The sequence below is a fragment of the Phycomyces blakesleeanus genome (assembly GCF_001638985.1).
Source record: "Phycomyces blakesleeanus NRRL 1555(-) unplaced genomic scaffold PHYBLscaffold_7, whole genome shotgun sequence".
Classification (NCBI taxonomy): domain Eukaryota; kingdom Fungi; phylum Mucoromycota; class Mucoromycetes; order Mucorales; family Phycomycetaceae; genus Phycomyces; species Phycomyces blakesleeanus.
Genome location: NW_017265140.1, coordinates 644,616 through 672,441, shown reverse-complemented (window position 1 = coordinate 672,441; position 27,826 = coordinate 644,616). Strand labels below are relative to the sequence as shown.

At 33.8% G+C, this 27,826-nt stretch overlaps 9 protein-coding genes across 9 annotated transcripts; 5 read left to right on the top strand and 4 right to left on the bottom strand.

The window, feature by feature from the left end:
* Nucleotides 1-882: 882 nt before the first annotated feature.
* PHYBLDRAFT_64307 (hypothetical protein) lies at nt 883-2,112 on the bottom strand (the record flags this gene model as incomplete). Its single annotated transcript, XM_018441279.1, has 3 exons — nt 883-963; nt 1,815-1,887; nt 1,934-2,112. The coding sequence occupies 3 exons, from the start codon at nt 2,110-2,112 to the stop codon at nt 883-885; spliced, it is 333 nt and encodes a 110-aa protein (XP_018293426.1).
* A 1,851-nt stretch (nt 2,113-3,963) lies between these two features.
* On the top strand, nt 3,964-5,349 carry PHYBLDRAFT_89820 (hypothetical protein; the record flags this gene model as incomplete). The annotated part of the gene is made up of 8 exons (XM_018443735.1): nt 3,964-4,255; nt 4,337-4,365; nt 4,450-4,507; nt 4,585-4,681; nt 4,781-4,878; nt 4,950-5,036; nt 5,111-5,194; nt 5,276-5,349. Coding segments are annotated over 8 exons (819 nt in total), but the record flags the coding sequence as incomplete, so codon positions are not given.
* Nucleotides 5,350-6,696: 1,347 nt separating this feature from the next.
* On the top strand, nt 6,697-7,600 carry PHYBLDRAFT_143634 (hypothetical protein; the record flags this gene model as incomplete). The annotated part of the gene is made up of 4 exons (XM_018431033.1): nt 6,697-6,958; nt 7,097-7,257; nt 7,390-7,482; nt 7,541-7,600. 4 exons carry the CDS (start codon nt 6,697-6,699, stop codon nt 7,598-7,600), a joined length of 576 nt encoding a protein of 191 aa, XP_018293424.1.
* Nucleotides 7,601-10,360: 2,760 nt separating this feature from the next.
* PHYBLDRAFT_64304 (C2H2-type zinc finger transcription factor) lies at nt 10,361-13,516 on the bottom strand (the record flags this gene model as incomplete). Its single annotated transcript, XM_018441278.1, has 7 exons — nt 10,361-10,691; nt 11,924-11,930; nt 11,991-12,138; nt 12,194-12,433; nt 12,492-12,943; nt 13,007-13,243; nt 13,315-13,516. The coding sequence occupies 7 exons, from the start codon at nt 13,514-13,516 to the stop codon at nt 10,361-10,363; spliced, it is 1,617 nt and encodes a 538-aa protein (XP_018293423.1).
* A 1,626-nt stretch (nt 13,517-15,142) lies between these two features.
* On the top strand, nt 15,143-16,981 carry PHYBLDRAFT_166629 (hypothetical protein; the record flags this gene model as incomplete). The annotated part of the gene is made up of 5 exons (XM_018435449.1): nt 15,143-15,174; nt 15,249-15,412; nt 15,507-16,065; nt 16,086-16,153; nt 16,179-16,981. The coding sequence occupies 5 exons, from the start codon at nt 15,143-15,145 to the stop codon at nt 16,979-16,981; spliced, it is 1,626 nt and encodes a 541-aa protein (XP_018293422.1).
* A 462-nt stretch (nt 16,982-17,443) lies between these two features.
* On the top strand, nt 17,444-18,307 carry PHYBLDRAFT_64303 (hypothetical protein; the record flags this gene model as incomplete). Its single annotated transcript, XM_018441277.1, has 2 exons — nt 17,444-17,998; nt 18,197-18,307. 2 exons carry the CDS (start codon nt 17,444-17,446, stop codon nt 18,305-18,307), a joined length of 666 nt encoding a protein of 221 aa, XP_018293421.1.
* A 921-nt stretch (nt 18,308-19,228) lies between these two features.
* Nucleotides 19,229-19,869, bottom strand: PHYBLDRAFT_143631 (hypothetical protein; the record flags this gene model as incomplete). The annotated part of the gene is made up of 3 exons (XM_018431032.1): nt 19,229-19,420; nt 19,472-19,662; nt 19,815-19,869. 3 exons carry the CDS (start codon nt 19,867-19,869, stop codon nt 19,229-19,231), a joined length of 438 nt encoding a protein of 145 aa, XP_018293420.1.
* A 143-nt stretch (nt 19,870-20,012) lies between these two features.
* Nucleotides 20,013-22,917, top strand: PHYBLDRAFT_166626 (hypothetical protein; the record flags this gene model as incomplete). The annotated part of the gene is made up of 5 exons (XM_018435448.1): nt 20,013-20,215; nt 20,285-20,363; nt 20,430-20,824; nt 21,410-21,880; nt 21,924-22,917. 5 exons carry the CDS (start codon nt 20,013-20,015, stop codon nt 22,915-22,917), a joined length of 2,142 nt encoding a protein of 713 aa, XP_018293419.1.
* Nucleotides 22,918-26,996: 4,079 nt separating this feature from the next.
* On the bottom strand, nt 26,997-27,586 carry PHYBLDRAFT_64300 (hypothetical protein; the record flags this gene model as incomplete). The annotated part of the gene is made up of 2 exons (XM_018441276.1): nt 26,997-27,353; nt 27,407-27,586. The coding sequence occupies 2 exons, from the start codon at nt 27,584-27,586 to the stop codon at nt 26,997-26,999; spliced, it is 537 nt and encodes a 178-aa protein (XP_018293418.1).
* Nucleotides 27,587-27,826: the final 240 nt, after the last annotated feature.

Genomic DNA, 27,826 nt, shown 5'->3' with positions numbered 1-27,826 from the left:
TTTTTAGCCATTGATATTATATAATCGTGTAAAAGAAGTGTACTTTTACATTTAGTTATCAGTATTTTCGGTTTTTTTTTGTTTTGCTTTTTTTTTACTTGGGTGTGCAAAACTGCATGAATTATTCCATATACAAAACCCGATAGCAATGGTTAGGATGGCTACCCCTGTAGTATAATTGATTTTATTAGTACATGATATATTTCATTATATTTTTTTTGTAAGCAGTCAAAACGTCTGAACTGACTCATTCCAAACTTCCCTGTCCCCTACTCCTTTCATGGATGTAAAATTATAAAACAAAGCTGTATGATACTCTTTATTGAAATATTCGTATATACATATACATAGATAAAATATAGATACAAGGCCTGTATGTATATGGGTCAGTGTATTGTGTGCTTTACTTTTTTTTTAAATGAATTGCGATAGAGGCAAAACTTGATATAATGCTAGATATATTAGCTTTTTCTTAGACTGTTTCCTGCTATCTATGGTATAATTGAGAATATATATCAAAGTACCCAAGTTTATTTCAACTTTACCTCCTATGGTTTACACTGGTTACTGACCAGAATTTTAAAATTTTCTATACAGCATTGCTTGATAGACAGAAAGAAAGAAAAAGAACAAACATTTTCAATGATTTTTTAGACTTATGTCCTGAGAGAAATTTGGCAACAAAAATGGATCGTGTGGAGCAAATATCCCAAGTTTTTATTACTATGTGGTTTTTTTTTCAGAATAGAAAAAAAGTTAATTATTTTGATCAATATTTAAGCAATCAATAGCAAGTACTATTTATATAGTGAATCGTTATGCTCCCAACAATATTACTTACACTTGTAAACCCCCGGTTACTTAACCGATTTGGATTTACAGCTAATTTTCTGCATTTGATTTACCCATTTTGACCAAAATGATCCGTTTAGCGAACAATTCGTCAAAATATACGATAATTATCTTTTCAAATAAATATGTTTTTAGTAAGCTATTGCTAAGAGTAGATAGTCTGGTATATATGAGTTAGAGAAATAGGTTTTTTTTGTATTCTTCGTTAATATGGGTCTATACATTATCGCTAAAAAAACAGAAGAGGGGTAGTAAAGTAGTCATTATAAAGTTAGATATGGTGGTATGATTTTCCCCCTTCCACTTTTATTCCTATACCAAACTTTGGCTATATTACTTTCTCATAAAGATTTTGAAATCCTTGAAAGAGGGAAATTAGGCTGCTTTTGATATGTATTTATAAAAGGTAAGAAATAAGGATAATATTCTTTCTTAGATAAAACTACATCATCCGTGTGTTAAAGACCGAGAGAAAGGCTATTAAAACAATAGTCTTAATGTCAAGTATGTTGATTCTTCATATAGACACTTAATAATGACCACAAATAATTAAATGGTAGGTTATAAAATATAGATAGGTATGTGAATAATGTGCAAGGCAATTATCTTATGAATTATACTACTTTTCTCTCTATTTCTCTCTCTTTGCTTTTGTATTGCACTGCTTCTTCCGTATATAGATGTATGTGTTTGTGTGTATTTTGAATATATATATATCCCTGACCTGACAGATAAACATCAATATATTAAAGCTTGTATATTTCTTGTACAACTGTAATTCTATTGAGGTTTCCCGCTCTTTTAGACTACTCTTGTTTGATTTGATTTGATTTTTTACAAGGAAATGTATACGATCCAAAAAAAAGCTATAAATCACAAAATTATATATATATATTAAAGAAAAAATGATAAGTAATAATAAAAAAGTCATCGACTGCCCCAACACCAACACCAATACTGACACCAATACTGACACCAATACTGACACTAGCACTATCACTGGCACTGGCACTGGCACTATCACCTTTTTTGGGTCTTTAATTGGAGTAAGCCGAATAATTAAGTGACAGCCACATTTTACCGGACTTTTCGGTGTAACCACTCCTCCTTCCTTTCCGGACTCGCGGCTTTAGGGTTATGAAGAGTGTGAAGTCTGCGTGTGATTGATTGTGTCGTGAAGACGTGTTTTGATCGTTTAATACAAGTGGGGGAACATTTGGAGAATATGTTGAGCAAATGATACTCCTTCATTAGGAACATTCCGTTACACTTGTTCATTTACATGTATTTTAATAATAATCATATATACAAATGTATATTTTATTTTCTTCCTCTTCTTCTGGGTATTCTATATGCTCTTACGATTTTTTTTTTAAAATAATACATATTTATATCAATTTTCGTGGGAGCTGTGAGTAGTATGACCAATAGAGAAGACTTTAGCTCTATGAGAAATAATGTGTAATCATGTATTCAATTAAATATACACACTGCCCTGTGTGAAATGGTACTGATACTTTCTATATTTTACCCACACTTCTTTATTTTATTAATTCAGACAGGCAAAAAAAACTCCGGTCCTTTACAGGAAATTCTGGGAGCAATATAATTAAGTTTTTCTTTTCTTTGTCTTCTTTTATATATATAATTCTATATCCTTCTTTGATGTATCTTTAATTGGTCATAATCCAATATCTATATATTATTTAGAGTTACTATTACTATTGAAATCAAAATTGATATAGATAATGAGAATTGGGATTAACATCAACGTACAATTTTATTAATGAATTATTATCTTATTTTTGCTTTTATTATGGTGCATTAGAAGTATATTAAGGATGTCATTATTTTATATATAAAAAGAATCTTTCTTACTATATAATCAAGTATATACATACATGCATACCATATATACTTGTGTGTCTCTGTGTTTGTGCCCTCTTCGGCAATATATATATATTCTTTTTTGTTTTTGTTTTTGTTTGTGTTTTGTGCTTGGAGTATAAATCTTCCGTAATTAATATGTAACATGTGTTATGATCGTCGATTACTATTGCACCGCTTTTCAAAAATAAGAAATATAGGACTATTCAGGGTCTTTGTAGCCTATAAAAAGTTAATATATAATATAGGTGTAGTGTTCTTTTATATTACCTGCACTAACTGTAGTACATACACACACATATACAGATACTTATGCAAAAAGAGAAACTTTAATACAGCTAAGAAGTATATCTAACACTAGGACAATAATAAAGTCAATTTCCCTCTGATAAATCATTTTGTCGCTTTCTTTATCTATTCAATTACAACGATAGTTAAATGTATACATAATAAAAGTTCTATGGTTATATAAATTACTTGCTTGAGATGTGATACCAGTAGATTACACAAAGCTGATAAGCATCAGATGCAACAACTCAATAAATAATTGTGCTTTCGATCTGTAAGACAGTGATGTTACTCAGGTGTACAAATCAATCAGGCGTTTGTGTACTTGTGTGTGTTAAGAGATCTGTGAGGGTAACTTATCTTCCCTGTCACCCATCGGAAACTCAACTGATTTTCTAGTGAAAGGTTCTCGGAGCAGCAAAGCAGGCCTGAGAGCACAACTTGTCGTTGGCTGGTTATTATTATATGAAGAAATTCATACACACGGCCTTGGGCGGTAAAACTATCTCTATCTTTTAACTAATAGTTGTACTTGTACTTGTACTTGTACTCGGTAAGACCTTTATTTTATTTGATTCTTATAATATATTATTATATAATATAATAGAAGAAGAATAAATATTCAATATCGATTGTATGTGTATATAAAGGAAGCTTTTTGCCTTCCTCTTCTTGATTTCTAACAATTATTATCATTATCATTATCTAATAACAATGAAGCTTTCTATTCTGTCTTCAATTGCTCTTGGTTTCCTGCTGGCGTGCTCTTCTGCAGATGCTGCCCCATCAAAGAGAGTGGTCGGTGGTATATTAGCAGACTCCACTTTACCTGCCTTGATTCCTGACCGTACCAGCCCAGCTACAAATGTTCCTGATGTTTCTCAAGATGCCGAAGCAAATGCTCTTTCTCACAATGGACCTCTGCCAGCTGGTGTTCAGACCAAGGGAGGATTCGCGCTTGACCTGACTAATGTGACCGTACCTGTCTCTGGGACTCTTTCAAGAGTTAGCCTTCCCTTGGCAACCACTGCCAAGATCACCATCCTGAAGACCTATTTCTCTCTGTCTGATAGTGCCTACTGCGACTCGGTTACCGTCAATGGAAAATGGACCTGCAATACATGTTTGCCATCCTACACTCTTGTAAAGACATTCAGTACCAGCAGTGATGTTACTGGTTACATTGCCAGAAATGATAAGACCAAAGAAATCGAATTGGTCTATAGAGGTTAGTATGGAATCATAAACACTGGTTTATATGTGTATATTCTAGGATCGATTGACTGAAATACTTTGTTTCAATATTTAGGATCCGGATCCATTGACAACTGGATTACCGTAAGAATTAAACTTTATATTCAATTGCATCAAAGTTTTGTCTTTAACTTAATTGTCGGCTTACCTTTTCTTCTTCTTCTTTAGAACCTCAAATTTGTCAGAAAGGATTATCCCCCTGTTTCTGGAGCCAGTGTTCATATTGGTAACCCAAGTTTTGCTTTATTTCTTCTGTTTTCTAAAATGTATGAGCATTTGTTTTAATAATTGTTATCTTTACAGGTTTCTACGACGCTTACATCGAAAGTCAATCTATTGTCCTCACTTACATCCGTGCTCAATTGACATCTTATCCTTCTTACAGAGTTGTCGTTACTGGGTAAATATCTACCTTTTTTGGAGTCAGTTAGTTAGTTAGCTGGTTGATGCTATACTTATCAAGATATCTGACTATTGTCTATACATTTGTTTATTGCAGTCACTCTCTTGGTGGTGCTATTGCTCCTATTGCTGCATTGGATCTTTACCAGCGTGACTCTAGATTTACCAACCAGAATCTCTTCATCTATACATACGGTAATTATTATTTATTTAAAAGTAATATTTTCCAAACAAACAGAAACATTAACTTTTTAAATAATATTAAGGTGGTCCTCGTATTGGTAACGATGAGTTTGCTTACTATCTTACTTCCACTGGAATTACATATGAGCGCACTGTCAACAACCGCGATAGTAAGTTGCTACACACACAAACACACATATATGTTATAATATTCATCATTGCAATTGTTTTAATACAATTCTAGTCGTTGTCCATCTTCCTCCTCAATCAGTCGGATACTTGCATGCCGGTGTTGAATACTGGATTACCAGCGACACGTCTGTCGTCAGTAAGTATAAGAAAACGCACACATACACATAATATATATTTAACTATCTTTCCCTTTCTTTAAAATTATTAAAAATAATAGAAATCTGTGATGGTACTCTCGATTCTGACAACTGCTCAAACTCAATTGTTCCCTTTACTTCAGTCTCTGATCACACTAGGTAAGTCTAGAGAACCTACAATAGCAATAAATGGAATTGATCGTTTTACTAAACTATAATTTTGTAGTTACTTTGATATTGAACGTGTCTGCTAAGATATTATTCTTATTTTTGATTCTGGATAATCAACATTTCTACACACCTATTTATTTAATCTAATTTAACTTAATTTAATTTATTTGATATTTAATATATTTATTAAGCATCACTTCTTCAATTCTTCCATTCTTTCTAGTTATTATTTCTTTAAAGTATAAAGAAAAAAAATAAAACTCTTTTATTTTTCCTCGACAATCTTTCAGTTGTATTACTGTAGTTTTCATTTTATTTATTATACTTATATAATGAATTCAAGCATATCTTATAAACACCACGTTACTCAATTTCATTGGGGGAGTTGAGGTGTAGGCTATAAACATTCTTCTTAGAGTTTATAATGTAATGTATTATATACATGTGCTTAAAATGATAGGTGGGATATGATCTTTGCGTGATCTTAATAAACTGGGTTATTCTGGCTTTCCTGACAAAGAAATAATAGTGATACAACAAAAGCAATGTAGCTTAATAATGATCTTTATTTTTTCCCCCTTTTTTTTTAATAAAGTAAAAATGATAATAAAGATTAGGAAAAAGAAGAACTGAGATGTGTTTTCATTTTTGATCTATCGATATATATATATATTATTTCCTGTACCATTTGCATCAGTGATCCTAGGGAGACGACATTTTCAAGGTGGGATACGACGTTTTGGTTTTGCCAGACTAGTTGGTTGTCACTATTTGTCCAGAGTCCGATGTCTTCTCTCCAATCCTTCAGGGCAAAATGGTGTGTCCTTAAATTCTCAATTCAATCTTTGAATATAAAACCTTCTTTTCTATTATTTACTCATCTCGTAAGAACTTACTAATCGATTATATTAAAAAATAATGTTTTTCTTTTCAGAGATAGCAAACACATTACTTTGCTCATTACAGATTAGCAATTAGAAATCATGATGTTAATAAGTACTTTCTAGAATTTACTTCCATACGAACTCTATCAATAAATAAATCCGTTTTTTTAATGGAAAAGAAAAATTTTCTGTCCAACAACCTCTTCTTATCCCACCAGTTAATGTTTACAATGACATGCAAATGTCAATTGTAAAGATGTAGGAATATGCACCTGCAAACGATTTTATACTCGTAATTAAATACAGAAAGCCAAATCGAATTTACTTAAAGTGTTCCAAGGGTGGGCACTATAAAAAGACCCGAAAGATTGACAACAGTGACCATAAGAAGATATCTTCTAGTAGAATGATTGAATGTTCCTATCTCCTTAAGATATTCTACAAGAATGCATCCAAAAGCTATTTTTCTCTTGAAGACCACTTATGAGATCGAAGTCTTATATAAGCATCCCCTTCACAATGAATGCTCGGAGTTTATTTTGAACGGTAGACTCTCAAAAGTTACAACAGAAGATGATATTATGATAACGAAACTAATTGAGACAAATACCAAGACTCGTGAGATTCAAAGGGCTATTAACGACGAAGTATACCCTGACCATAAGTTGTACGTTAGCAACATTGATAGCATGAATACTGCACATGCTCGTATCTCTGCTCATACTCTTTGAGATAATGAAATGAACCTTATTAAAGCAATGTAATCGAAGGGATACCAAGTTTGCTAAGATGTTAATAAGAATGGAAGTCATGAGAGGATTCTTTTCAGTCACTCAAAAATTTTAGAAAGAGCATGGTATCTCTACGAAGTTATGGTTGTAGCTGCAACATACTTGACCAACAATTTAGAAATTCCTCTTATTTGGGCTGAAGCTATTCACGACCTTAGAGGGGAAACTTTAAAATACTTTCAATTACATTTGTTTGGATCTCTAATGAGTAAACTGGTTCTTATGTCTGGTTTTTGGAGCCAATTAAGACACTTGCTTTTAAGAACAAGCAATCAAACACTCTGCTTGTAGCAAACAAGTGTCTTGCACTGATAAATGCATTGGAGTTTTTTTTTGGAAAACAAAAAGCTTCTGTGTCACTGGTATATGCTCAACAGTGTGAAGAAAGTTTTTTCTAGAAAGGCTGAGTCTGTGACCAAGAAAGAACAGCTTATGAATCATGTAAGCCACGTGATTAATAGTAGAACAAGAGGTAGAGTTTAACTTGACTCTTCTGAAGTTTAACAATGCTTATGCTGATATAAAAGTAGATGATAGCAAGATCGAAGCATCAGCATAAACTTACTTTTTTGAAAGGTAGTTGAATTTCAAGGAGAAGTAGTCAAAGTATATTGTGAGTAAGCTTATACATTTTGGGTGTATCAGCACTCAGCAAGTAGAAAGTGCTCATCAAGTTTTTAAGAGAACTACTGTCATTTCTTCTCAGAGGTTGACCTTTGAGAATGTGGCAAAGTGTATCAAAAGTCTAGAGATAGATTTTTGAGCAACAAGAATAATCAATACTCTTGTTAGGCAAAACCAAAGTCTCTTACACCTCTTCATGAAAGTGTCAAAGTAAGTATTGCTTATACTTGATTAGAAACTCTGGTTGGCAAAATAGGATAAAAAGTGCTAATATATGAACAAAGCTCAGTATGGTCTATCTCGTCATCATATATTACCTTTAGAAAGAGATATTCAGAGCTCTGATGTATCATATAATTGAGTTGATTCTAGAAAGAAAGAAAAGTCATGAAACCAGCCAAATATGCAAGTTTCTGCCATTAAAAGCCCAGCAAAGTAAATAAGTAAAATCATCAAGCTTGAAACTTTATTCTACTCTTTTGAAGGCAGCCAGAAAGCTTATAATCATTTGAAGAAAGTAAAAAAAAATATTATTCTTTATTTTGATAGCAGAAAGAAACACTTTGTCATAAAGTTGTAAGCATCAGCAAATATCAATTATCTAAGAAGATTCACGAACAGTGACTATTTTAAATACTTGTTAAAGAGCTTTGGTTATTCAATCTAAAGAAGAACAAGTATCTTGGCTGAAGCTATAAGTTTCAGACTTTACTTATACTAAATACATAATGAAACTAATTATTTTAATAAAATACTAGACTGATATCAAGACAATATACTGAGAGAATGTTATAAAGATAGTGAAAAGTGTTGAGTTGGTGTGGTGCAACGTTGTCAGAAAAATAATAAATGAAAATGGAGTTGCCAACGAGTTCAGAAGGCAAATATAAAGAAAGAGAGATTAATTACTGTGATAACGCTTGGGTCTATCCAACAGTAAGGAGATGTAGTAAAATGTGTATAGACAGGACAAATATAACAAGAAGTATGCTTATAACTATCGCGAAGATTTGTTATAAGTCAGTGACGATGAAATAAATGTATAAACAAAAGTAAAATAAAGGATTTGATCAATAAAATAAAGATAGATAAGGATTCTGTTTTATTATTGCTTCATCTGAAGACTTTTATATGTGAACAATCTATACTACTTTGTTATAAAGCTCTATTAAAGCAGTACCAATGATGAAATACAATGCACAAGGGTACGCCTTGTGCAAGGGGATTGAAGGAAATCCTGCAAAGAGCGTCATACTTCTTTGCAGGATATTCGTGGCCTGAGCGGAACCAAAAGAACACACACCGTGTCACACCCTTCGTTGCACTCATTGATTGATATATCCAAAGATCGACGTTGTTTATGTTCATTACAATTTGGATTATAATATCTTTTGGCTTCTTTTTCTTCGTTATACTCTTTATGTACTATCTTTCCCTCTCCTTCTTTCCTCTAAACTATGAATTATACTCGATCATTTGAATGAAATAAGGAAGGAATATCTATTATGTATTTGGAGTAGGCTAGGGTCATACAATGGCTCAAAAGTTAAAGAAAAAGAATGTGCCAAGTGACAAGTGCTTTTCGCACCATCAAAAAAATATTTTTATTCAAGCAATTATCGATGCAGTATCTAAATTTTTTTGAAGGCTATTCAGAAGAATACTATTGTATACATCATTTATTTCTGTGGATAACGTCTCTTCTTATAACAGTTGCTCTTGTTTCATATTGCTCTTGTAAACAGACCAAAGCTGCTTGATGGAATTCAGTCCAGAAAAATAAGATAAAAGATACAAACGGACTTAATTATGTCTCTTGATCTCTTTTTCAATATTATCATTTTTTGTGGGTAAGTGCAATGTCAATCACAATATAATATCTTTTAATTTGCTCATATTTTTCAAAACATCTATTATATTGTATATAAATTTGAAATAATATAGTGCTTATAATAGTGCCACATCTATCTAAATTCTAGCAATCGGCTGTATAGATTCTTAACCTCTTCTTTTTACTATAAGTCAAAGCTTCGAATCCTATTTTCAAAATAATAATGCTAATAATACACTATGAATGAAATTGGTGTGGCTGCCACTAATGGTAGAGGATATCCTACTAATTTATTTTATAAACCAATCAAATTGGTTCTAGATTTTGGTAAAAATATTAAAAAAAGGTGAAAAAGATAAAGTTGTATTTAAGAGCAAAAAAACATAATAGAAACGTCTTTTTATATATATATATATATCATATAGAGAGTATAGCAATTTGATTTATTTATTTTTTATCCAAAATTGTAAAACTTTCTTTTCGGCTCTTTGTCAAGCCTGTTGTATTTTGACAATACCACTAATCAATGTGGCAGACCAACTATCTTTTCCACTAATTTACCGGAAGTGCAGGATTTACATTGATTTTGCATTTTATTTTGCTCGAATTTTTACTGCATTTTTTTTTTCCTTTTCATCATAAATGGACATCATCTTAAAAACAATTTTAAGATAAAGAAGGTGAGTCTCTATAGCTACTTTAAACATATAGCTTACATGACTTGGTCTCTATTTTATTTTTGCCTAGTTTAACCTGCTAAAATAAAAGTATATTTGAATTATTGAAATAGAAACAAAGGTTCTTTTTATTGTTCATGGGTATATTAAAGAAAGAAATGATAAAAGGATGGGTATAATGGGGTATTTACAGTTTGATATGGCTTAATTTTCCAGCAGTACTTTTCATATCTTCATTAAATATATAATATGGAGCAACTACTTTATATTTCTTTGAGTCCATAGCGGTTTGGACTAAGCCGACTTGATTTTGGATATCATTTATACTAATTACTGCTAATCTTTGGTATATAGAAGTTGCTTCTAGAGTTACAACTGGAATGGAATTGTTGTAGTCGGCGGCTGAGTGATCATTCATAACACTTACCAACACGAGTAACTGCCTGCAGTTTTCATCATAAGGTGAGATGTTATGCGAGAAATAAAAAATGACAGACCCAATAAACAAGTGGGTTTTGCTAAGATTTAAATAGAGTAATTAGAAACTTCATTCTATAGGACATTTCTTTACGACAAACTTACTTTTGGTATATGGCATAAAATTTTATGTAATGATTGTCTCGACAGAATTCTGATCACTTTCTTCTGTACATCTCCAAACTATATACATGGCTACCGATTAATGCGCACGCTGCTATCTGAACTGTGTTCATGATATATTGTGGATCGGTTTGCTGTGAATTAGATCAGATATAAAAGGTTTGTAATTCCTTGGTAAATGTGGGTATGTTGGTGAATTCTTGTATATAGGGTATAGTTTCGAACGGACTCCAGAGTTGATGATCATAATTGTAGGGAGAGAGAGATGAAAGTTCCAGGAAGTCGTCCAGAGATGTCCTTGTGGGTATAATTGGATTCACCAATTCATCGAAATCTACCGAGCAGTTCAGATAGCCACGGATCGCTAGTCGCTCCACCAAGTTGCCCGCGTTTTTTCCACTGAAAACCTTACTTTTGATCAACTTAGAATATCTGCCAATTGTTCGTTCCATGGATCTGGTACTGTACACACTTAAATTACCCATCTTTCTTGTGATAAGACCAATATGGGTAATGTAATGGTTTACGGGAGAGAAGACTCTGACTGATAGATTTTTTCTGTAATCTCAGAATCCAGAAACTGATGCCAAATGTTGAAATTGCTATTAAAAAAGAAAGTAAGCATTATTTTCAAATAATAAAGTTTCAAAGCTCATTTCAACTTACTTTTCCATTTCCACTATCATATTCTCATTTAAATTCCACTGCAAGCATATAGAGCAACCTTTTACCAGAGCCAGGAGTGCCTTTCGAGTTGTTTGTCTTGTAAACAGAGGAACCAGCAGAGTGGAGATAACATACAAAAGGAAATCAATATAATCGATTGCCCTTACGCCTTCCCTCTTGTCAATAATATTATCCCAACTGCCTTGGAAGGATACAGGTATGTTGGATCTAGAATACTGGATTTGTCTACCTGCCAGCTTAACATCACTTTCCTTCAGAGAGAAGGTATATCTATCTTTCAGGAAATGACTTCCGTCTTCACTCTTTGGCCAGTAAGCTTCCAATGATTCAGTGTTGGAAAGTACAACTAGTTTGTAGATAAGTTTGCCTATTCCATGACCAATTAAATGCATCTCATCAAGTCCATAGAAGCAAGATCCACTAAAGGTGGGCAATCGGGCAAAAATGTTTGCCTCTTTAATACCGGTAGCCTATAAAATTTATATTAATATACAATTCTTTTTTTTGCTATAGTATACTTACTTTTTTACCTCCAACAAAGTCGTCCTTTGTTCTCAAAGTGGCACAACGGTCCTGGTAGTATTTCCCTTTACCATGGGGAGGGCTGACGCCTTCTACCTCGCATATCCGGCAACCTTTGTTAGACATGTGACCAGTGTGGTGACAAAATTGGGTAACCTATTTTTGCTCAAAATGGTGAGTTGCTTTTCTCCTTAGTTTTTCTTTAACTCACTTGAGGAATGTCACCAGAGGCCATGACCATGTGAACTTTGGCTTTAATCTGCTCGCCATTGAACTTTTTGATGATCAACCCATGTTTTCCTAAGCTACTTATTTCGTCTATAATAGGCAATAAGAAAGAGTCAAGATCTTTGGGCTTTCCAGGTATAATCGCAAGTTGGATGAGGTATTCATCGGTACATCTTGACACAAAAAAAAAGATAAGTCTAAGATAACCCATGTATAAAAAATCCTTTTATGTTTTGCACTAATTATTCCCTAATTTCAGGGTTATAGTTTAATACCATTACATGCACAATAGTCAATTGCTGTTTCGATTTTTCTTGGTTTACAAAACCATCAAGAAACAGAGCAATTGCTATGTCATTGGGGGAATCAAAGAGCTGCTGCTCTTTTAGAGTTTTATACTCTTCACCATCAAAATAATCAGATATTTTATTTGAAATAGATTGCCTGTTGGCCCTGCATTGCAGCTTTGCTCTTGTCTTGTCGTTACCAAGAAGTCTTGCCAGTTGGTCGCCAATTGACATCATCTTCATGATGTTTACTGGTACCAAAGAAGAGTCACCATCGATCTCCTTGTATCTGTAGGCCTTGCAAATGGAGCATTTGTCTTCATCCTTGGTGATGTCAAAGAGCAAGCAAACATTCTCACAAATGTCGTACTCATAAGACTTCAGGTCAGTCTTGCTTTTGATGAGCGTGTTGACAGGCCCGGCATGCAAGACTTTTGGGTTATACTCTAATATTTGAACATTTTAGTTAACTTTCTAGAATATCTAAAGGAAATTTGGATTGAACATACCTTCTTTGAGCTTGTCATTATCACGAATGACCATGTTCATAAGATCTACAAGTAGACTATGCAGATCTGTAGAAACCCCATGATCAGTTACAAGATCGTTCAAGCCAATGCTGAATAGCTCGGATGTCGTGAAGGTATTGTTGGTAAAGATGTTGTCATTGTAGACATGTCCTTGGTCACCAGCTTTAAAGTTGCAAGACGCTTTAAAGGTTCTTGACTGGAATGGATCAAATGGAACTGCAACAGGCAATTAGGGCTATAAATATTTATGTTTGGAAAGTGTGTACTAAATTATTTCAAATACATACCATCTTCTATATTTGTTTGTGCTGGAGCAGATTTCATAGCTGGTTCTTGTAAATTCTCATTACCAACATGAACATTGACTGTTTTGTAAATACGCTTGTGATTGCGAAGTTGTTTGCTAGTATGGTGAGTCAAGCTACAGAAATCGCATTCGAAAGAAGGCAAGTCAGTAAAACTTCTGGTTCTTTTGTTTGAATAAGACATCGGTAAGGTTGAAAAAGGGTAGTATATGAAAGTTAAAATAAAAAAAAGAGTTATTTTAATCTTGAATGAGATTGTGAGCTCGCCTTTTTATATTTTCTGAGTTCATAAGTGCAGTTTGTTGATGTTGTGAATGAGTACCAATTACTGCTTACTTTGAGAGTAAAACTGAAGAATAATATAATAGCCTCAGGCATTTTACTTCATCGGATCTGACTTTAAGATATTATTTTATGCACAGATCATCATGCTCATAATTAATTATTAGTTATCATGCATTAATTATTCACAATAGCATAGAATATATACATATACATATATTATATCTATGACATCATTATATTTCATATACATATTTCATTTGATATATGAATACTTAATTTATAGACTATAACTACAATTGATAAACATTATGAAAAATCACCAAAGTATCTGGGTCGAAATGCTAAAATATTACCAATAGCATAAACACTGTGATAAATGGCAGCATTTATAACTCCGGACTCATAGAAATGTTGGGGAAGATTGTTAGCCAATAGAACTACTGGAAATGGCAGGATTTATAATTCCGGACTCGTAAGTTCTTCAGCACACCCACTGAGATTTTTTTAAACTCAATGTCCAAGCTAGATTTAAAGTTGGCCTGACTAAAATTTCCTAAAGCGGAATATGAAGTGTCCGCTCGAATTTACCATGAATGGAAAAAAGGATGGATACAAAAAATCTGAAAAATGGGGGGTCCAATAATTGCAATTATAGGGTTTCAAAAAATGTGTTTCAAAAAAAATGTTTCAAAAAAATGTTTTTATTTTGGTTTCAATAAAAAATAGTACTAGGATTACGCGTTCTATATACTAGTAGCTAGTCTAGTGTAGCAGCCTCCCTTATGCAATAGATTGGGAGATAGACATGGTAAAAGTAAAGAAGAACAACTATTAAACAGAAACAAAGTATTAGTGTTATGACCTTTGAAGTAAATAATATGGTAAATTACCTTTTTATACTAGATAGACAGTAATATATGAGACTTACCTAAAGAGATGAGGGTAAAGTTATTAACAAAAGTAAAGGAAAAGTCTGCTTGTTTAGTTATGTTAGGAGTAGATACCTTATAATATTATGACAGACAGCTTGGCATAGTTTGAAGTAACTTCCTAATATAATCTCATGTTGGAATCTCCATAGAATCTAATAAAAAATATATATTAGTATCAATATGAAGTAGGGCATAATAAATATATTACTTACTGAGGGTGTTCGGTATGATAGATACTATCATCTTGTTAGATTATGCTTGAAACTTACCTTTCAGTCATGAGAAAAAAAAAGAAAAAGAAGGAAACAAGTAAACAAAAAAAAATTAGCTCACATTATTTCACATGATTTTTTTAGCAGTCATTTTTTGCATGATTAAAGATATGATACCTTGAATTAGTTTACGTTTTTCTACATCTTTCGTTCCAAAGATTTTTAAACATGGAAAATCACTTCACAACAAAGAGGAACACATTCCTCACACCAATGGCTACAGACAACTGAACATTTGTGTGCACCGTCTGCGAAACCAAAAGAGTGTTAGGGTCCTTGCAAGGCCTCAGAAGACATTATACAAAAAAACATCCAAACGAAATGGGGGAGTATGAGAAACTTCTAAAAAGAAGGTAAGTTAATCCTAAAAGTAGGATGAAAAATACTATGTAATGTAAAGCTGAAATTGAGCATACCTTAACATTAGACCTGCTATGTTTGATGACCCTTCTTCTTCTGCAAGCACTGCCACTGCCACTACCACTGCCACTACCAACCTGAACAGTAATAATGGACCTGCCCCAATGGAATTTATTCTTGAAAACCCTCAGGACACATATGGCCATGAAATCTCTGACAAAGACGAATATAGTGATGATTACATTCTATCATAAGTAAAAATTAGTAATGCAATATTGAAATAGATAATAACCTGTTTTTTTTTTGCTGAACAGTGATTCATCAGATGACTATGATGAGACCACTGACGACGAAGACACAGACACCAGAGTAGAATATGATAGCCAGGATCATATTGCTAGAGTGGCAGCAGAAATGAGAACCTTCCAATCTCTTTCTCATGCCATGAATGCCTACTCGAACGAAGACAGCAGCAGACAGACATTGTACCGGCCCAATGACTTTGCTGACATTTTTACTGGACCCACCCATCCATTTAAATCGAAAGTAGAGTTTATCTTACATGCTCTCTTCTATGGCGATGAAGATCTTGCCTCAGAAAGATCTATCAAGAAGATCATGTTTGCCATGAAGATGGTCTTGGACGTCCATGAAGAATCTGGAGTAGCACTGGATTTTCTGACACCAAATGCTGTGATTAACTATCACAAGCAGAAAAAGAACCAGATCCCTGTTTTTCCTACTGCCAGTTTTGATGTTGTGAACCAAGACAATGAACGACATGTACTTTGGATAAACAAACTGTCTGATTACATCAAGTTTACCATGACATGCCCCGGAAAATCATCTCAAATCTCGGCCCTTCCTGACTTCACAGAAAACCAGTAGTTGAATCTCAACCAAGGCGAAAAGTGGAAGGAGAACCCATTGCTCCAGCACCCAATGATCACTTCAAACGGAATGGACTACTGGGTGGGTGATGTTGTCGAAGTATAAGGCTCCCCAAACCAGTATCTCCTTGAGAAGTTCTTCACCAAGGACGGATCCATACTTGCCAATGCATTCCAGGTTTATGGTGGCCACAATCCTCAGCTGAACCATCCTGATGATACTCACTTCCTGCGGTTTGGAAACTCTACGAACTTTGCTGTCTCTACCCTGAAGTATACCATTGAAGTTGATAGGATTATGTCTACTGTTCAAAAAGACAGTGATCTTTTCCTCAGAGCTGGTTTCTCTGTTTCTTATTGCCCTGCCAAAATTGTCACCTATGCTCTTACTGGTGTTCAATCTGACTTGTGTCTCAACAAATCCCATGTTGAAGAATTCAAGAGAAGACTTCCAGGCTCTGGTTTGATGAAAGTGGTTGTCTGCCCACTTAATCTTTATTCCAAAAATACCTCCAGTAATTCAACAAAGCAGTACAACAAGTATGAAAGTTACTTAATGTACTTTGCTGCATTGCCACTTGAGACGAGAAACAAACAAGAAAATACTCTTTTCATTTGTACCTCGAATCATACACTGAATGCCGTTGAGATGTTGCCCCCTATTGTCGATGACCTCGTTAGGCTGGAGAAAGGTATTGAGATGTATTCTGAGGATCATGGTGAAGTAGTTCTTGTTGTTGTGCCCCTGTTGCTCTTTATGGGTGACAACCCTTGTCAATCTCAGCTTGCCATGCATAAGGGAACATCTGCCAAGAAGTTTTGCCAAAAATGTCTCATACCTTCGCCTTGTATTGAACAGGGTTCCATCCCTGATGCTCTGCCGTATTCTCCAGTTGACCACCATGGGTAAGAAGAAAGAACGAGGGATTTCTTGTGCGCCTTTGCCAATGCCGATTCCCAGTCAGAGCTATATCTCAATGGGTGCGAATTGAGTTATATCAAGAATGGAAGTGAGGAATTTCTTAGACTCGAAGCCTTTGACCCTACCAAAGACATGCCTATTGAAATTCTCCACATTATTTCTCTTGGCCTGACGAAATACTTGATGACTTTTCTCTGGAAACAGAAGATGCTGACTACAAGTGAAAAGGGGAGACTCCAGGAAGCTCTAAACTCTTACAAGACTTGTAAGAGTTACAGCCAAACATTCAGGAACAAGCTTTGCCACACTGATTCGTTCATTGGACACGATTTCAAGGAATTGATTCAAGTCCTGCCTGGAATTATGAGCAAGCTCTTTAGTGACAAACCATTGGCAAGTTTGTTTATTAAAGCCTTGCATGCATTAGGCTGCCTGTCGTCTTTGGTGTATATGCGTGGAGTCGACCGGTGCTTCGACTACTATATTGCCCAGATAAAACACGCTGTCACTGATGTAACGGATCTGCTTTTTCAACTGGATATCCAGATTCTCCAAAAAGGATTTTCTAAGCAAGACTTCACGTTCAAGCCAAAGGTCCACCTTCTGCATCATATCACTGATGACATTGTTCGTTTCGGTTCCATGCTGCAATACGAAACTGAAAATGGTGAACAGTTTAATAAGTTCATCCGCAAACATTTATTCAAGACCAACTGCCATTCCACCTCTCGAGACATCGCTACAAGATTTGGCAAGCAATTCATCTGTTGGCATCTTTGTAATGGAGGATCGTATGTCGTAGAGAAACCAGTTGGTAATGGAACAAGATCTGTGAGAAGTTCAATTGGTAATTTTGTCAAGCTGGCCCCTGTCAATTTCCCAGGCTTTAATCTTCATTTCTTTGGTTCTCGTGTCAACAGTGACAATTCCGGGTTGTCAACTCCCACTTTGTGTAATACACTTGCAGGTGTTTTTCAATCAAATAGTCAATTATTCCTTGGTCAGGTAAAGATCGTTCAAGCAAGAGACTCTGCAGACAGAATGAAGAAGGCGTTCTTTATGCAAAAGTACTAAATTGTTCCGAACAGCAATGTAAATTGCATCTATACCCCAGCCGTGGTAACAGACAATTACAACAATATTGTGGTTCTGCCCCTTGGAGGCCTGGTTGAAGTCAACAAAGATGACATCAACATCGTTTAGGCTGTTGATATTCACTTGTCCGTTGGGTCTTCCAATAACCAAAAGTTCCTCAATGTTGCAAAATTCGGCATGTTCTGGTGGATGTTGATGAACATTGCAAAAATCTATTAAAAAAAATGACTTATCAAAAAAAAAAGTATTTTTCCCAATGGGGTTTGTCCAATAAAATCTCTTCTTTTCCAGTTCTCTTCGCTTCTCCCCCCCATTTCAGATTTTTGTACCATCTAAAATTTTATCATGACATTTAAAACATTACACTAATCCACTTTTGGCTCATTTATATCAAATTCGTACACCCAAATCTGAGCCTTAACAGGTTCAACTTAAAATTGGAACTCTAAGCCAATAGAAACAGCTGTACCGTTAGAAATTACCATAAATGAAAGAAATGTCAGTAAGTGTATATTGGATGTGATTTCTTTTATTTATTGTATAAAGCTTATATGTCATTGGATACTTTTATTTGGTACCCTCTTATATGACAATTATTGTTTTAAAATGTAGATTAAATAGACATTTTATTGGACACAATTTATTTTTGTTATTATTGCTCTAAAGAAAATAGCTGTCTATTGGATTATATTTATAAGAATTATTGTTTGATTTAATAATTATGCTTTTATTGGATATTATTAAAGAAAAAAAGCTTTTATTGTTCATTTTATTGGATGTTAATATAAGAAAAAGTTTTTATTGTTCGTTTTATTGGGTATTATTATAGGAAAAAGTTTTTATTGTTCATTTTATTGGGTGTTATTTAATAATAAGAAAATCAACATTTGAATTTTGGTGGCTATAAACTACACTATATTCTAAGTTATTATAGCAGAGTATCTTATTTGATTTTATTATATTTGATTACTTACAAGACTACAATCTTCTAAAACAGTCTCTCCAGAGATGAGAAATTCTTGAGACAGATGCCCAGTTTTCATGGCATCTGGTGAGGTCAATATCAGCATCATTCATCAATGTTGCGTGTTTAGCACACATTTGTTTTCTAACCATTACTGGTATAGACCCCCAGCTAGGTCAAGAACCAAGATCCTTCACCAAAGGATGGACAGCCAGCTCATCACAAATGATCTTTGTACATACTCGGAGAGTGGCCTTCTCTTTATTGTTTACCTCAATACCAAGATCTTCACTCATCATTTTGAAGACATGCTTCAACGTTATATCCCAGATATTCGGAATAGGTGCACGGATAAGACTGTTGCAAGGCTATTGGATTACATGTTAATACATATTCATTTTATTTTATTTTTGACTTACAATGTCAGTGGCAGAAGGTACTGTCTCTTGCTCAGAAAATCCTCTGTTGTCCAGTTGACTCTGGAGGTAGTCAATCTTTGAATTCAATTCTTCTCTTGTAGAATTCAATTCCAGTTTGATAGTGTCCTGTCCTGTCTTCAAAGAGATTATCTCACTGTGCATAGCTTGTAGTAAAGATATGACCTGGCTTTCTGTGTTATTCATGTTAAGAGTTTAGTTCGTATAAGCAAAAAGATTGTTGTGAAAGGAGAATAAAGAGTGAAAAAAATTTCTATCATCTATTATTAGTTTCATATTAATTAGTTTAACTTTTTCATCTCAGTCAATATTAATTTTGACTTACCATAGTTATATTTACAGCTAATACGCAATGTTTCAGATACTGTTTCTGAGTTCATACTTATATTATCTATGTCATCATTATCTTGAAGCTATTATGTCTACACAAAACTCAAAGTTATTAAGTATAAAGACATATCATTTAAAAGCAATTACTGATACTCATACCTTTACTTCAAAGTGTTATTTTCAACCTTTAAAAATGTTCTCAATTACAAAGCGTAGTAGTTACAAGTGCAGATTCTGCAATACATTTTACAATAGCACAAGAAAAGTCAATTTATGCAGAATTCAGTATATGAAAACCTGTTCTTCAAACATGGTTAATTTTGAGATTTCCCAACCCATTTCTGTCTCTGAGCAAACCAACATTGTATCAAGTATTGTATCTGGATACACCTCTGAGTAAGTCTATGAAAGACATATGCACTGTTAGAACAAGTAATTAATTATACTATTACCTTCATGAACAAGCAAAGAAAACACAGCCACAATTGATAACCAAACTGTGGATGCCTTCAATAATGGTGACAATGATAATGATCAGCCCATGGTAAGATATATACGTATATCTATATATCTATGTCTATAACGCTAATTACTATTTACCTTAATAAAGTATGATGCCGATCTTGATCATGCCATGGATGACATCCACGTCAAAACCTCTCCTCTGATATTTGATTTCAGTCAACCCACTCCCATCTCTAACAATGACGACGCAAAAAATCTTAAGTTCATTAAGATAATCAAGGATTTTGGAATTTTGCGTGAAGCACATGAAATGATTGCTCGTCATTTCAACAAGATTCTAGAGACATCTAATGACATAACATACAGAGCATGCTCTTCATACCTTGGAGATAAACTTCTTGAGAGATTTTCTTCTGTAAAAGGAGATAAGTATGACATCTGCCATAATGATTGTAAACTTTACAATGACAGTCATGAGACAGTGTGTCTTAATTGTGGTGAGGCACATTATAAAAACGATGCCAAAGATAAAGACGGATTGTCAATCCCTGTCAAAACAATGATTCAGATCCCTTTGGCTAGACAGCTTGCTCTCTGTTTGGCCAATGACACTACAAGAAATGAGATGATGTATCGTCATAACCATCAGTCCAGTCAAAACGGAAGCAAATCTGATATCTTTGATGGCCAAGCTTATGAATCGATCAAGCATCTTTTATCTGATGAGAATGATATCGCCATTTCGTTGTCAGTTGATGGCTTTGCTCCACACAAGGTTCTTGGTTTGGTGACCATTTTACATGCCACCATGCTCAACCTTCTTCCAATGGTCTGTTATAAGTGCAAGCAAATGATCCAGATCGCAATGATCTCTGCCACAACTGTACCTGCCAACTTCTGGTCATTTCTTGAGCCAACCATCAAATCACTTGAGATACTGCAAGCAGACGGAATGGTGATAAAAACACCAACAAAAACAATGAGAGCAAAAGTCCATGTTCTCATGGCAACTAGTGACATTCCAGCATTGGCAAAGCTAGCATGCCATGCTGGCCATACAAGCAAAAATTGCTGTCATATCTGCAATGTTGTTGGACAAACTCCAGGTCATGGCCAATATTTCAGAACCTTGCCAGGCACCACCATCTGCATCATAGAGAGCTTCAGAAGCTTCAACCCTGATAGTGTGTTGTACAAGGGCCTCAAAGGACAATCTCCATTCGCTTCATTGACGTCATTCACAGGCCCATTTTTCTTTGCTCTCAATGAGATGCATGGTCTTTCTCACGGAATTGGCAAGCAGGTCTGGGGGCTTGTTTGCAGGAAGTATGGATCTAAGCACCCCCTTTTCCTCTCTGCTGGAGCACAGAAGAAGATAGACGTGGCAATAGAAGGAACAAGAGAATCAATCCCAACATCTTTCCATGGTGCTTGGAGGGAAGTGGCAAGACATGCAGAATATTTCCGAGCTGTGAACTGGGCCAATTTCCTTCTGTTTGTGGTTCCCACTCTGGTAGCAGAGCGTATCCACAATCAAGATGCACAGAAGGCATTGCTTGGCCTTGTGCAAGCATGCACTCTACTCATGAGCTGGGAGTTATCAGCAGAGGAACAAACCTCTATAAAAAAGTATGTTTAGTGTTATTCAGAGTTTTGTTTTTGGAACTTATTCTGATCTTTCTCTTAGAAACCTTATTAAGTGGAATTCGTATCTGGAAGGCCATTTCCAAAATGGTAAAGTTGGAATAGAGATATTCACTATCAACCAACACCTATTGCAGCATTACCCAGCAATGATCAATGCATTTGGCCCTCCCAGAGCGTACAGTGCCAGGTCGCTAGAGAGGGCCATTGGAGAATATTCTCGGTCAATAAAGAGCAATTCTGCTATTGGTGCAAACGCTGGGAACATTATGCTGAGACTTGCCTGTACAAGATGTGTGGATGTAAACGGAGCCTTGGTAGTTAAGGCGAGGGCAACAGCAAGAATATTGCAATACAATGATGAGTCTGCTGGTTGGCCAATGACTGAGGAAGGTGAGCGTGTTGACGTTGACTCAGATATTGAGTTCTGGGGGCCTTTGGAATATAAAACAATTCATGACAGCATTGAAGAAATTTCTTGTCTCCCAGTTCTTCTTGCAAAGTTCCATGAATCAAAGGGAGTGGAATGCAGCACGATTGATTCAGCCTTGACGACAAGCCGCAAGGCTTTTGTCAATGGCTGTGTGATAGACTCTGTGTTTGCCCACAAAGTACAAAGAGAGGCTCACCACATTCACCTTCAGTTGCAGATAAACAAGGCAACAAACGCAAGATCAGGATCGTCTCCTGCTCTAAAACACTTCTTTGGCAAAGTTGTTCTTTTCTTTGAGCATGTCAATGAGGGGAAAAGATGGCCACTTACTTTGGTGTTGGTGTATAGCACGATGCTGTACAATGGTGTGCCAGTGGCGCGAAATGGACAAATGAAGCCAAAGGTGGTTCACCTGGTGGATGTCAAGGAATTGGTTGGGCTGGTGGTGTCAGACGCAACAGTAAATACAATAACAGCAATGACGACAGCATACATAGTGTGGCCAGAACTCAACCGTGGCCCTAAGTTGTCACTTGGTTCTTTTGCTGATATTTAATTTGTTTTTTTTTTCTGTAATACATTTTTTTTTCAAGTTGTCTTAACATATTTTATCCTACCAGCAAAAAGTTTAGATATTTTCTTCTCTTTCACCTCTGACTTTTAATAATCATCAATTACAATCTACACTCACTAAAAATGTAAAGTCTGTAGTTAAAATGAACACTTGTCTATCAGGAGATTTAATTTTTGGTGGTAAATTTGCTTTTTGTCAATCTTTTCAAAAGACAGAGATTTTCTTGTTTCATTTTGTGTTTTTTGTAATTTTTTTAATTATTATAGGCCAAAAACAAAGTCACAAATGCAAAAAACCGCCATTTTTTCCCGTAGTATATGATCATTTTAAATTAAATAATAAGAATAGTAAAAGCTGATTTAAATTATAACATCAATGCTTTTATGGATTACTAGATATCAATTTAGCCAGATATTAAAAAAAGGGAGTTCGTTTAATATTACAAGAACTATAGATATATATTATTCTATCTATAAAATATGTGTATATGTGCTTATCTTTTAAGGCTTTGATATAAGTTTTTATGTTATAGGGTCTTGTTATAGATCTCTTGCTTAGTATTGTTATCATTCAAAAGCTATAAGTTATAAATCAGTTAGTACTTTGCAAAGCCTCAAAGACTTGTCAACAATAGTAATAGTGAGAAGAAATAGAAAGAAAAAGACTTTACAAAATAAAAAAACAAGTTCGCATTAAAAAAAATATTAGTAAGTATGACTGTTTCTGGCATAAGCTCAGATTCAAGATACATATTTTATAGGGTTTGTTTGACTCTCTAGTTGATTTTTCTTTAATCAAGCAAGTAGTTCTCTTTATTCGGCAATCAAGATGACTTCCTAGATTGACAACAAGACTTTCATCTTCAAAATATTTCTCTAGAGCCAAGATAGAATAGAAATATTTTAAACTTGGTAAGTGCTAGATGGTGTTAAAAAAAATTGTTATTTTTTTCCAAAATGGGCAGCTTGTTTCAAATACTTGTAGATTTTTTTCTACAGTGAAATAGTAGCGACCTTGGACACATCATATAAAATTTATTTATGATATTCATCAGTGTACAAGGAAATTATTAAGGGAATTGACAAATATATCTATTCGGAATCGTGTTGTAAATGAGTATTGACTACTGCTGTAATTGAGAATAAGTCTGAAGGAAATAATATAAGGCCTCAGCTATTCCAGTCAAAGGTGTCTACCGATTACTTTATTATTTAACACACAGGTTTAGCATGTATGATAGTGATTATATTTCATATGATGATATCACCATAATATGGGATACATCAGTGGATTATTATAAGCATAATTATAACTCATAAACACATTTACTTTCGATGTTAATACTTCATTGGGACTACACACATTTATATAATTAATCATACATTAATTATCCCAAGATCACGTTGCTCTGATTAAGGCTCAGATAGGATCGATTACCTGTCCCCAGTCATATAATTTTCCCAATCCAAAACAATATAAATAGCAGTAGTAGTTCAGTGTAGGAACCTGGTCAAACTTTGATACAAAATCTTTCTCAATAAACAAAACCTACACAAGTTCTCACGAATCTTCATTCCTAATTTCAAATCTTCAATTCTTCCTCTTAAAAACTTCTTCAACTTCAACCACCACAACAAATCGAATAAATTACTATGAAAAGTAATTTTTCTTTCAATTCCCTCAGTGCAATTCCCTCAACAATTTCCTTGTACGCTGGTGAATGGCATTAGATGGAGATTGTGTTCTTAAAAAGAAATAGTGTGTTTCAAAATCGCGCTTTTTTATATGATATAAAAACATGATATAAAATATTTTACATGATATAAAAACATGATAAAATGTGTTAGCCAATCATATTTATTTTCTTGATACAATTAGCCAATAATATCTCATTATTCTTACTACTAAACTGACAGATATTTTACTGGCTTGTAGATATACAATTATGAAAAAATAATAAAGTCTACCAAACTTAGATTATAACTAATTTTTCAACAAAAATATTGGTCTTCTCTAGCATATAGACCAAATTATTTAAGAATGAAAAAAGTGAATAATTGCAAATTTAGCTTATAAATTATTTTTTTTATTTTATTTTATTTTATTTTATTTTTTTATTTATTTATGTAGTAGGTTTTATGATATGATTTTTACTTTGTTCTTAAAATGTAATTTGGCTCTGAATATTTGCCAGCCTCAAAAGGGCTTGTTAAATAAAATCTAAATGTCCCAAAGAAGATTTGTTGTTATTTTAGAGATACTTTCAACATCAGATGTAGTTTACTAAAGACCTTCACTGTAGAAAAAAGTTGCTGTAAATTCCAAAAAAACGGTAACTTTCAATAAAAAACCTGCAACTTTGTTTAAACTCCTACAACCATACCAAATATAGGGCATTTTGAGCTCTTTTTTGTTTTTTGAGATTTAATTCAAATATATTTTTTGGGTTTTTAATTCAGAAAGTCATTTTAGATTAATATTGTATGCTAAACTGCTTACAGATTATGGGGTTGAGTAAAGGGACAAACATGGCCTATAAGATTACTTATATTTTTAATCTGAACTTTAAGAAGTCTTTGCCACTAAAAAGAAATAACTGTGATTGCTTTTTAATGCAATTTTTTTTTATTCTGTAGTCTTTTTCTTATTTCTCTTTATTTTATTTTTTTCACAAGGTCTAAAATTATTAAAAGTCTCTAAAAGGAACACACTTAATAACTATGAAGGATAGTATTAATAAAATACGAATCAGCAAAGTTGACAAAAGAAAGTAACTTGTAAAGAATTGACAGAAATATATCTACATCATATATAGTTTAATTATCAATATTGTATGCATACTCATTAGAAATCTTGGTAGATTTAGGGAATCGCAAGGAATCTGTCTTCTGGTTTCTCAAAAGTAAGAATCAGACATAACAATGTTAACTCAAAGCAGGTTTATACTCTTTGTTATAGTGCTATTAGACTTAACACTGTAGTAAATGGCAGACATTATAACTCCGCAACTCTATACATCACAGCAGATTTTTCGTGTAACATTTTTGACTTCCAGCTGAGAGTAAACTACTTTTATTTTGGGAAGAGTAACAATTTGAGTTCCCAGTCAAAAGAATCACAAAATTAAAAAAATGGAATTATAAAAAAATTGGCTGATAAAATTTGATTTTATTTATTTTTGTGAGTTGAAAATATTGGGGGTAGATAATTTTAGACTTCCCATACCAGCGCTGCAGTAGCTGCTACTGTAGGATAGACATGCTTGCACTAGCAGCTAGAAATATTTAATAGCTAATCTGAAAAGATTTTCAGATACAAAAGCAAATAGAATTTTGAAAAACTCGATTATATGTTTGAAAACAAAAACCGCATCAATGCTTTTAAAATAAAAGTAAAGAAGATATTAGAAAGCACTACGGGAAAAAAAGAGGTGGCCCTGAGAGTTCTCTGGGGGGCCACCCAGGAAGTCGCCCAGGGGGAGCTTTTCATTCACCTCCTTTTCCACTTCCTGCCTGTTATGGATTATTACATAACTCTGCTATCTAACAGATGTGAGATTTTATTCCTTTACCAATACATCTTTTTGTAGCTTATATGTGTTTTCTTATTGGCACGTATATATGAGAGCTGTATTTTAAGATTTACTTTTATTGGGCCTTATAGACTTTTGCTTAAAATTATATTTTGAATCATTGGTCACTTAACAACTAGTGTTCACTTAATTAGTCTTTATTTATATATAATTTAGATTCTTTATCTTTTTAATTGGATGGTAAATTTATTTTTAATTGAAATTTCGCTTATAAAATGATTTTGTTGGGTGCTGCAACAGAAGTAAATCTTATAAAAATGTTTTATTGGCTGTTGTAACAGAAGTAGATTTTATAAAAAGTGTTTTATTGGTTGTTGTAACAGAGATATGTTTTATAAAGAATGTTTTATTGGTTATTATACTAAAAATAGTTAATTATATACAAATTTTACTGGCCAGATATTTTTTATTTACTACATATTTTATTCATAATTAATATACTATTTTATATTATCCACCAGGCATAAACTTATAATTTACTCTTTTTACGGTTTTTCCATAATTGACTAACTTTTGCAACGGATTCCCAGTTCTTGTGACATCTGGTAAAGTCTATGCCGTTTCTTTTGAGTAAAAGTGCATGCCTGGTGCACATATAGTTCTTGTCTTCTTGGGATATGGAGCTCCAGCTTGGATTTGGTTCTAGAGCTTGTATGGAATGCATTAGGGCCAATTTATCACAGACAAGGCAGGTGCAAGTGTTGAGTGTTGCCTTGTTTTTCTTGCTTAGTTGGACCCCAAAATTTTGGCCCATCATTTTGTATATATGTCTCAGAGTTATGGCCTTTATATTCGGAACTGGTCTTGGAATTGGCCCACCAATATTCTGTATGATTTTATATTAGTTTGTATGTTTTATATTCTTTTATGATTTCTTACATCATGGACTGAAGTTGGCTCTGAAATTGTTTGGCTATTCATGTTTTTGTGCATATCAGAAATTTCTAGATGTATCTTTTCTTGCTCCTTCTGAAGTTCTTGTTGGCTTTTTTTTAAGGCAAGAAGTGTTTCTTGCATATTCTGAAATAGCTGGAAAATTGAATAATCTATATTGCTCATAATTATAAAAAAAAGTGAGGAATATGGGTTTGATTTGAAAAAGGGGGGAAAGAGAAAGGAATGTTTTTTTTATTATTTTTATTAAATTTCTAATCTTTGTGCAAATATATTGGTTTAATGAGAATTATTATTTGTAAAGTAGCTGTAATAACAGTATATCATATTTTATCACCCTTTTGGACTTTTGGATGGTATTTAAATTATCTATGGCATCATTGTCTTCAAACAATTAAATACAGA